Source organism: Oncorhynchus clarkii, chromosome 1, assembly GCF_045791955.1.
Source record: "Oncorhynchus clarkii lewisi isolate Uvic-CL-2024 chromosome 1, UVic_Ocla_1.0, whole genome shotgun sequence".
In the NCBI taxonomy this organism is placed as follows: Eukaryota; Metazoa; Chordata; class Actinopteri; order Salmoniformes; family Salmonidae; genus Oncorhynchus; species Oncorhynchus clarkii.
Window position 1 is genome coordinate 39,564,012 of NC_092147.1, and position 11,362 is coordinate 39,575,373.

The following is an 11,362-nucleotide window of genomic DNA, read 5'->3' on the forward strand; positions in this document are numbered from 1 at the left end:
ACAAAGTGTTGGAGGAGTAAGTATAATTGCAATATGTGCCATGTATAAAAGCTAATGGTTAAGTTCCTTGCTGAGAACATATGAAAGCTGGTGGTTCCTTTTAACATGAGTCTTCAATATTCCCAGGTAAGAAGTTTTAGGTTGTAGTTATTATAGGACTATTTCTCTACACCATTTGTATTTCATATACCTTTGACTATTGAATGTTCTAATAGGTACTTTAGTATTGCCAGCCTGACCTCGAGAGTTGATAGGCTTGAAGCATTGCGAAGAGCTGCTGGCAAACGCAGGAATGTGCTGTTTTGAATGAATGCTTATGAGCCTGCTGCTGCCTACCACCGCTCAGTCAGACTGTGCTATCAAGTCATAGACCTAATTATAATATAATAACACACAGAAATACGAGCCTTAGGTCATTAATGTGGGAAAATTCGGAAACTGTCATTTAGAAAACGAAACGTTTATTCTTTCAGTAAAATACGGAACCGTTCCGTATTTTATCTAACGGGTAGCATCCATAAGTCTAAATATTGCTGTTACATTGCACAACCTTCAAAGTTATGTTATAATTATGTCAAATTCTGGCAAATTAGTTCGCAACGAGCCAGGCGGCCCAAACTGTTGCATATACTTTGACTATGCGTGCAACAAACGTGAGTTAACATCCTAGTTAACATTGCCTGCTAACATGAATTTATTTTAACTAAATATACAGGTTTAAAAATATATACTTCTGTGTAGTGATTTTAAGAAAGGCATTGATGTTTATTGTTAGGTACATTCGTGCAACGATTGTGCTTTTTTCGCAAATGCGAAAAACCATTTCTTCCTAACGAGCCAGGCGGCCCAAATTACTGTATATACCCTGACTGTTGCATAGTATGCAAGTGACACAATTTCCCTAGTTAAAAGAAATTCATGTTAGCAGGCAATATTAGCTAAATATACAGGTTTACAAATATATACTTGTGTATTGATTTTAAGAAAGGCGTTGATGTTTATGGTTAGGTACACATTGGTGCAACGACAGTGCTTTTTTTCGCAAATGAGCTTGTTAAATCACCTGTTTGGCGAAGTAGGCTGTAATTCAAGGATAAATTAGCAGGCACCTCATCGATTATATGCAACGCATGACAAGCTAGATAAACTCGTAATATCATCAACCATGTGTAGTTAACTAGTGATTATGTTAAGATTGATAGTTTTTTTATAAGATACGTTTAATGCTAGCTAGCACCTTACCTTGGCTCCTTGCTGCACTCGCATAACAGGTAGTCAGCCTGCCACGCAGTCTCCCCGTGGAGTGCAATGTAATCGGCCATAATCAGGGGTCCAAAATTTATCGGTCGACCTCTAGAGACTACCCCAACATATGGAAGAAGGTACTCTGGTCAGATGAGACTTAAATGGAGCTTTTTGGCCATCAAGGAAGCGCTTTGTCTGGGGCAAACCCAACACCTCTCATCACCCCAAGAACAACATCCCCACAGTGAAGCATGGTGGTGGCAGCATCATGCTGTGTGGATGTTTTTCATTGGCAGGGACTGGAAAACTGGTCAGAATTGAAGGAATGATGGATGGCGCTAAATACAGGGGATTTCTTGACGGAAACCTGTTTCAGTCTTGTATTTGAGACTGGGACGGACACCTTCCAGCAGGACAATGACCCGTAGCATACTGCTAAAGCAACACTCAAGTGGTTTAAGGGGAAACATTGTTTTGGAATGGCCTAGTCAAAGCCCAGACCTCAATCCAATTGAGAATCTGTGGTATGACTTAGATTGCTGTACACCAGCGGAACCCATCCGACTTGAAGGAGCTGGAGCAGTTTTGCCTTGAAGAATGGGCAAAAATCCCAGTGGCTAGATGTGGCAGCTTATAGAGACATACCCCAAGAGACTTGCAGCTGTAATTGCTGCAAAAGGTGGCTCTACAAAGTATTGACTTTGGAGGGGTGAATAGATATGCACTCAAGTTTTCTGTTTGTTTATTTCATAATAAAAATATTTTGCATCTTCAAAGTGGTAGGCATGTTGTGTAAATCAAATGATACAAAATAGGGAAAATGCCAAGCGGGTGAATACTTTCGCAAGCCACTGTATTGTGCAATCCAGTTATCTAAACCGCAGATTAGTCATCTGTAATCGATTACAGTATCAGTCCTGAGTTATTTGTTCAGTACTGCTTATGTGCGTTTTTTCAACAGACCTGGCGTTGTGACTGTTGGTAGAGCATGGCACTTGCAACGCCAGGATTATGGGTTTGATTCCATCAGGGACCAGTATGAAAATGTATGCAGAGTATAATTTATATGTAAACTAGGTTGTATTAATTAGAAACTAAATGGATGCAAACTGGCCAAAACAGGGAGGGACCACCTGAACTTCCAATATGAAGCGCTTGTTTTCAATTTCTGTTAAAAAAATATATACATTTTTCTATGGTGTGCGCTAATGACACTGACATGTTTCATCCTTCTCTTCTCAGCGTCAGGGCTATCCCAATCCTTCATTATCATGCACCAGAACCGCTACCAGCAGTGTATCGCTGCCTTCATTCTACAAGCACCGTCCGAGGCCGTCAAGGTACAGTAAGAGCACTCTGAACTTAAAGTAACACACTGTACGTGTTGTAGTCCTAACAAAAACACTGAATGGACAGTAGTGTTTTTACAATGAGAATTGGGTTGCATTCCAATTTGGTTGTTTGTGTGTAATTGTACCATGGTGACTGACAACATTTCATTATGTGGTCATATGTAAGGCGTGAATTTATCACGATCATGACATTCCCATCTCAACATACTCACAGCAGGTTCAAAGTTTATTCATTTGAGTTGCTAGTTGATTACTGCCATATAAATTCCTGTGTTATCCTTCATTCATCACCATGTTTCATTCCTTTGCCGGATGATAATAATCATTGTTGAGCTATTTACAGTCTATTTGTCTAGGAGATTTTCTCTGCGCAAACATACAAATTGCTATCTTTCCAGAAATCAAGTGACTCGATCCAGTTAGTGTTTGTCATAGTGCTGAGCGATTAGTGCTTATTGAGGACGGTTCGATTAAAAAAAAAAAATGTTATCATTGCTTTTGGTTTAATGTATTTTTGACATGAAAAGCACTGTGCATTATGTGGATTGCATGCTGTAACGACACAGAATAAAACAATTAATACAAGTCCCATGACGTTAGTGATCTCCCATTACTGCTTATGAACCATAATTATGAACCATAATTTATTCACATTACTTTAATTTCATTCCAAGTCATCATCTCATTTCCATAGAGCTGCTGCCTATCAAAATCACTTTTTGTAGTTATTCAAAGTAAATAAGGCATCATTTTATGACTGCTGACTACCAACAATCAAGATCATGTATTTTCAGGCTCGCCAATTAACTGCTTTCTATCCATATCGATGGCTTGTTCTGTCTTGCTACGCACAGATGGACAAGTTTAAGAGGGTGCGTAATGGATTATTGTCATGGTTTTTTGCACCAAACTTTGCAAAATATTGGTCTATTGGAAAATACAACTCCCTACTACATTGCACAGTTCAGGCTTAATCTGATTTATCTCTACAGAAACTGCACATTGAGCTCACAGAAAAAAAATTGAACGAAATGGAATTCAAATAATTGAACAGACTTAAGTCAATTAGTTTAAAAACCGAAAAAATAACCTACATTTTGGTTAATCGCTCAGCACTAGTTGGTCATCAGACGATCGGACACTAGCAGAGAAGTCTGTATTCCAATACTGCCCGAGTCACCTTGCTCTTTGACACATCTAAATTAGGTGGAATTTCCTTCATTACTAGGCATGAGTAAGGTTGCAAAGGGTGGGTATATTACTGGAAACGTTGAAAGTTTACCAGTAAATTACCAGAATTAAAACATTTCAATGATTTTAGGTAATCTATCACAAGACATCTAGTGGCCCTTTTGGGTACTTCATATCATCCCTGCTGTCTATCTCTGGCCTTATCACATGGAAAATATGAGATTATTAAAATAAGACTAAACTGTAAAACATTATCCGTAATATAAACCAGCAATTTATGTCCCGATTCCAATTTAGGAAGTTATACTTCTCACTAGTTGGTATTCAGACTTACCTTGTGCAGGTGCATAACACGCTTTGCAGTCATGATTCCCTTCTGCACACTGAATAAATGTGGCCAACAGATTTTCTCTTGGAGTTTTCATTCAATAGGGTACCTTTTTTAAAATGTGGATATTGTTGACAGACTAGAATACATTGAGAACAATTTTGGAAAATAGGCATCAGTTCGCTGCAGCTAGCGACGGAAGTGAGCTGCAAAAAAACACTAACTGGACAGTTTTCTCCATCTCTACACTCAATCATGGACACTCTTACTGACACATGGCTGCTTCACGTGATTTATTGGGTTGTCTGCCATTTTGCCCTCTGTGCTGTTGTCTGTGTCTAGCAATGTTTGTGCTGCTAACATGTTGTGCTAATGCCATGTTGTGTTGCTGCCATGCTGTGTTATGTGTTGCTGCCATGCTTTGTTGTTGTATGGAGTGTTGTGGTGTCTCTCTTGTTGTGATGTGTTTTTGTCCTTTATTTTTCATCCCAGCCCCCATCCCCACAGTAGGACTTTTGCCTCTTGATAGGCAATGCATTTGTTATTAATTGACTTGCCAAGTTAAATAAAGCCATGTAAATAATATATGCATATTCATCTCCGTTTCAACACAAACTGGTAGATGTAAAAAATACTCTGATCTTGTAGATTATTTAGGCAACGTTTGGGGTTAGGAAAGCATGTATGACAAAATAAAACAGGTTTGGAGAGCCTTTGCGCACTAAATATATTAAGGAATTAAAAAGTGGTTTGATTCATCCTGAAAGTTGTCATATTCAAGTTCAATCCATGACATATTGGAAGGTGGAAAAAAGTTTACAATAAGGGTTGAACAAGTCCTATAAATCTACTCTAATCATTGAACTGTAATGACAACGGTCCAGTCGTCGTGAACTGTGCTCCAGGTTTAACCTGCTGCGTGTGGTCAATGCCATAATGTCCCACATTGCACAACATTAGCCTAATATGATCCACTAATGCTAGTCACCCTCAGGAACAACTACACGGATGTGACAGAGGAAAGAAAGGTGAATGTGAAAATAAAGTTAAGCTAAAGTGACAGTTAGAAATGTTGGTGCCTGCTGATAGTGGCTAATATAACATAATACAAAATGTCAAATAAAACTGAGAAAATAAACTGCACCATGGGCTATAATTAAAACATTCTAAAGCGCAGACATCAAATTGAGAACACACAATTCTGAATAACGACACGGCTATTTATAGCCTATTTCGTTGTGGAAAAGGGGCTGCAAATACATGTTCTGATTTTCATTTTGCTTCCATGTGGCTGTTTTCACATTCATCTCCAGGGATCAGAAGGAAAAATCATCTAAAACAATTGCTGTGTGTATTTTCAATCCTCTCCAAACGGATTACTCATTTACCTAGCTCTTCTCATTTAGCTAGCTCTTATTATTAAATCAGTGTGTGGAGAATGCTGTTATTTGTATTGAAACAAATACGCCTTTTCCACTTAAATCGGACAGTTTCGCTCAACCTCATTCATGGTTTCCTTGCGTGTAAAGGTGGTGGAATTAAGCCGTATTTTGACCTCGTCTTATCAGTTGACACCTCCGCCACACCTTTTAATTTCTTAGATCTCCACCCCAAACGAATAGCATGCTATTTTCATACTTAAATTCAAGGTCAGAATATGCATAGAGAGAAGTGCATAAAAAGGAACTCCCCATTTACACGCGCATCACTCTGGTCTGAATCTGGGCATAGTGAATCCATGAAATATCATTTCTGTCCATGCATTTATCAATGTTTTAGCATCACAACTGAAAAGTCTAGTTGGTTGAGTTAATGGGATTATTTTCAATGACCTCTGATGCTTTTTATTAATTAGGCTTTTTTCTCTTGAACCATCTGGTCTATCTACTAGAAACTCGTACATTTCTTTGTCCATATTAATACATACAATAAAATAAAGTTATTCAAGTATAAATGACCAAAGTTACGATAGGTTGCCATAGATTGTTAATTAACAAAATTACTGGTCGCTTTGCAACCCCAGGCATGAGTTAGTGAGCCAAGTATCCTCATGGTACCGTGTGTATGTCAAGTTCATTTCAAAAGGTCTCAACACACGATTTAAAAAAATGACAAAACACTGTTGAAATGGGAACAATAAACAAACCACAAAAATGTGTTCCTTTCCAGAGGGTGTGGATGTCAGAGATAGAGGGTGCAGTGACGACACTGAATTCTCAGCAGCCTCCCCGGGTGAAGAGCTCCTCACTGTGGGTAGAGTCCTCCCAGATCTGAGCCATCGGACAGTCACTACAACAGGGGACCACAAATACTGCTTCTGGGGCCTCCCACTATAGGTGGCTAAGATATTTTCTTTTCACACTGTCCTTTCTAGCAGAGTTCTAGAATTGTGGTGGATATGTAACCAGGCCAGCCCAGTACAACTTGGCTTGGCTCAGTTTGGCTGTAGTGTGAAAGGGGTATACGTATGCTGGTTCTAAGTACATACCAGCACAAAGGCACTTGATTAAACTAGCTAGTTGTCGAGACCTTTGATTAGTTTAATCAGGTGCGTTGGTTGGTGCTGGATTGAAAACCTGCACTCCTGGTGAATTTCTCCAGTACCAGGGTTGGTGACCACTGCCCTAGACAAGGACTATTACTGTGTCTCCGCCTAAGCCGTTGTAAAGTATTAGCAGGATCATTTGTAAAATTCATGTTTGCTTTGAAAGTGCATTGTGGTACCATAAGATGACAATAAATTGTTGATAATGAGAAATTATGATTTTGTCCTGTGTTGCTGAATACATTCACTCAAACTGTGGTAATGTGTCTATGGCTAACAGTACAACTGACCCATGTCATTATTACCCCAGTGGGTGAAAAATCATAGATAACTAGTTAACACACTGGTATACACACACAAAGGAAAATACAGACCCCTTTTATTTAGTCATGATGGAAAATTAGAAAACAAAATGGTACATCTAGTCAAATTATATTTTCTTTCCTTAATCAGACACATCCCTTCTTCCAGGACAGGTAGTCAGTGGTCCAAGGGAACACAGGGTTCCCGACTGTCACCATGACAAACAAGGACTGCGTTTCAGAGCTTAGACGTTGCTGATGCATGACAGATCTTACAATGCCTGAATAGATGTCTGACATGGCACACAACCATTGGTTGACGAATGCAGGGTAACGTGACTCTTTCAGGCACAATCGCTACACACGGGGCCCTGTTGCAATACACCAGAAATGTATCCTTGAAGTTACAGATCGGTGGAAGTGAGTGTTAACCTTCCTTTCATCTATCCATCACTTAGATTTGTGCTTACCTGAAGGAAATGAGGAAGGACGGATTTCTAAAGTAGAAACGGTGCTATGATATCCTCTAAAGTGGACGAGGAATGAACAAGACAATCGATCATGCATGACGACGGCCGGCATCCACGTGAAACAAGTCAGATTAATTTGTGTAGTGCCATTCACGTGTAGTGCCATCCACGTGAAACAAGCCAGATTAATTTGTGTAGTGCCATTCAGTTAGACTTTTTTTTACGTTACATTTGTCGACGCTTCTTTATACACACGCAAGTGTTAACATTTTACAAAGATAATGACTATAGCCTTGGTATTAGTAAGTGACAATGTTATACAATAAGATGGTAAACCCTATGACAGAGTTAAAGGGGCAGGTTTTTGCTCCAGCCGAGCACTGAAACACCTGCTTCAATTTAAAGTATTGATGAGCAGTTGCTATGAAAGAGGTATTAGTGCTGGAACAAAAGCCTGCACTAACCTTGTAGCCAGGACCGCAAATCAGGGTTGGTGACCACTTCTCAACTATAAGGGTCGAGCTAGTGGGCAGATACTTGGCCCAGGCTGCGCCTGTAACGGCTCTTAACCCAGAATATGATGAGGCGCAGCCTAGACCGCAAATCTCTTGGCCTTCGTGACAAACACAATATTAAATGCATCCAGCAAGCTGGGAAACCTGATCTGAACAACAGGGAAAGAAGAATCTTTCAGGTTAACCATAGTGCTATTTAAGTGCCTGTGCCAATCTGAGGTAGACTAAACCAACCAATGTAATGCAGAAATGGATGCTAACGACACTGGAGTCTACTTGATCAAAATGATATGGTACAATGCCAAGTGTTTGAGAATGACCTCTTGAACCCAGAGTAGAGGGAGGACTGGCATTGAAAGAAAAAGGTGTTCAGGCCTTCAAAGACAGCTAGCCAGACACAGCTAGGCAGACACAGCTAGCCAGACACTGCTAGCCAGACACAGTCCGGGGGGGATTGGGAAACCCTGAGCTAGATGGACAGCCAGCCCATCTGCTAGCCAGACATGTAGACATACAGCAAGCCAGACGGCTGACCAAGTCACTCACAATAACATGGCAGTCTTTCAACTAAGAGCCTTTATCATTTACTGTGGATTGACCAGACAGTGCAGGAACAGTTCAAATCAGTACAGTGCCTTCAGAAAATATTCACAAACCATGACTTTCTACATTGTGTTACAGTCTAAATTTAAAATGTATTTGTATCACGGGCCCATCATTTCAAAGTGGAATTTAGTTTTTTTTAAATTACAAGCAGAAATTTCAAGTATTCAACCCCTTTGTTATGGCAAGCCTAAATAAATTGAGTAAAAATGTGCTTAACCATTTACATAAGTTGCATGGTCTCTGTGTACAATGTGTTTAACACTTTTTGAATGACTACTTCATCTCTGTACCCCACACACACAATTATCAGTGAGGACCCCAGTTGAGCAGTGAATTTCAAACACAGATTCAACCACAAAGACCAGGGTGGTTTTCCAATGCCTCGCAATAAAGGACACCTATTTGGTAGATGGGTAAAAATAAAGCCGACGTTGAATATTCCGTTGAGTATGGTGAAGTTATGAATTCCACTTTGGATGGTGCATCAATATACCCCGTCACTACAGAGATACGGGTCTAACTCTGTTTCCGGAGAGGAAGGAAAGTGACTTTAAAATGGTGAGTTTAATGGCTGTGATAAACTGAGGATGGATCAACCACATTGCAGTTACTCCACAATACTAACCTGAATGACAGAGTGAAAAGGAAGCCTGTACAGAATAAATATATTCCAAAACATGCATCCTGTTTTGCAATAAGGGACTTTAGTAAAACTGCAAAAAATGTGGCAAATAAATTAACTTTGTCCTGAATACAAAGTGTGCAAATCAAACAATGCATCACTGAGTACCATTCTTCATATTTTCAAGCATGGTGGTGGCTGCATCATGTTATGGGTATGCTAATCTTCGGCAAGGACTAGGGAGTTTTTTTAGGATACAAATATAATGGAATAGAGCTAAGCACAGGCAAAATCCTAGAGGAAAACCAAGTTGTCTGCTTTCCAGACAGACACTGGAAGACATTCACCTTTCAGCAGGACGATAACCTAAAACACCAGGCTAAATATACAGAGTTCCTTACCAAGACGACATTGAGTGTTCCTGTGTGGCCTAGTTACAGTTTTGACTTAAATTGGCAGTCTAGCAATGATCAACAACCAACTTGACAGAGCTTGAATCATTTTTAAAAGAACAATGAGCAAATAGAGACTTGCCCAGAAAGACTCATAACTTTAAATCGCTGCCAAAGGTGAGTCTAACATGTATTGACTCAGGGTTCTTTACTTATGTAATCGAGATAGTTTTATTTTTCATAATTGTTTTTACATACGTTAGAATTTTACTTCCATTTTGACAGATCGTTGACAAATAAACATTTTAATCCCACTTTATAACACAACAAAATGTGGAAAATCCCAAGGGGTGTGAATACTTTCTGAAGGCACCGTTTTTAGGGTCATTCTCATGAAACGGACATTTAAAAAATAATTGTCCTCTTGGATCACCGAGATTAGGATATGTACTTTCCTATCTCATAATTAGTCTTGTTTTTTGATCAGATAATGAGTTTTACAACTACCAATGCAACAATTCTCATTACCGCAACACTTTTTAAACTCCCAAATAGTAGAACAAAAATGAGCGTTGCATAATTTGCCATTGAAAAACCTGTACTGATCTCTACCAGAGATTCAGTAACCCAACAAATCAGTTTCATCATTTGTTAATCCCAAATAATCCTTGCATAGTACTAAAATCACTGATCTTAGTGTGATGGACTAAAATAGCACTTATTTCAGTATAAGTACTGTAATTATATGCATGTATTTTCAAAAGCGGACTTAAACGTAACTGCAAAAAAAGACTTCTCCAAGGTCTTTACAGGTAATATTGGTGTATTAGGACGTGGATATTTGTGGTTGTACATTTTATTAAAGCTGTATTTCTGGATTGAATGGGATCCTATGGGCAAACGGCATAACACAATATGCCTATAAAGCATCTAAATACGTGGAACGACAACTGTCTTGGGATATTAAACAACAGTATAGGTAAGTGTGAAAATCAGGTACACATGTCAAAATTGGGGATATTCTCCTTTGTGGTGGGGTTGCTCTTTGCTGAAACACAAACTGATGATCGTGGCTTAAAAGTAATTTAAACAGGGTTTTTACACCCTATATTTATTGAGACATTTGTTTTGGTAATGAGAGGCCCTTACCTCAATCTGCAAATAATAGGAGACAGCCATTATGAGTCAGCAAACAATTGACCGCATCACTAAAGCCCATTCATGCCTCCATGTTTAAGGTAATGGTTCTGATTTTTCCCAATTTGAGCTTTTTAGCCAAATCAGTAATGAGAAGACCAAGTGGGGACAAAAGTCGGTCCTGGGGCCACCTCTGGGAGCTCGTTTGCTTTGATTATTTCAATCAGCTGTATAGTGCTAGGACAAAAACCAAAACGTGCACCCGGGGGGTGGCCCCAGGACCGACTTTGGGAAACCCTGCTCAAGATGATGCATCATGAGTGAATAAAAGTTTATTTAAAAACATTTGAGTTTTTACAGAAACTTGAAAGTGTTATGGTAATGAGACATGTCCACTTCAACTAGTATAAAATTACTTCAGAATTGAATACAGATGCATTTCGGTAATGAGAATTTGGGGTGAAAACTTTATTTCAAATAAGACTGCCAAAAACTGGACTTTGTCTTCAGAATGATAGTTGATATTTGCTACAGATGACTAGTTTCATGAGAATCACCCAAAAAAATACTTGAATGAGGACCAGATCTTTTAAAAGTGTTATCAGTGCTGTTTTTGACAGGTTGTAAAGTGTTAGCAATTAGTGTTAATCAACATCG

The 11,362-nt window shown here is 39.1% G+C and overlaps 1 protein-coding gene across 1 annotated transcript in view; it reads left to right on the plus strand.

The window, feature by feature from the left end:
* Nucleotides 1-6,877, plus strand: part of LOC139406834 (pleckstrin homology domain-containing family G member 7-like) — a 31,066-nt gene extending 24,189 nt beyond the window's left edge. The window contains exons 16-17 of the mRNA XM_071149911.1: nucleotides 2,488-2,585; nucleotides 6,286-6,877. Coding sequence (XP_071006012.1) covers nucleotides 2,488-2,585; nucleotides 6,286-6,390 — 203 coding nt within the window. The 3' untranslated portion in view covers nucleotides 6,391-6,877. The remainder of the gene's footprint in view (nucleotides 1-2,487; nucleotides 2,586-6,285) is intronic.
* The last annotated feature ends 4,485 nt before the right edge of the window (nucleotides 6,878-11,362 follow it).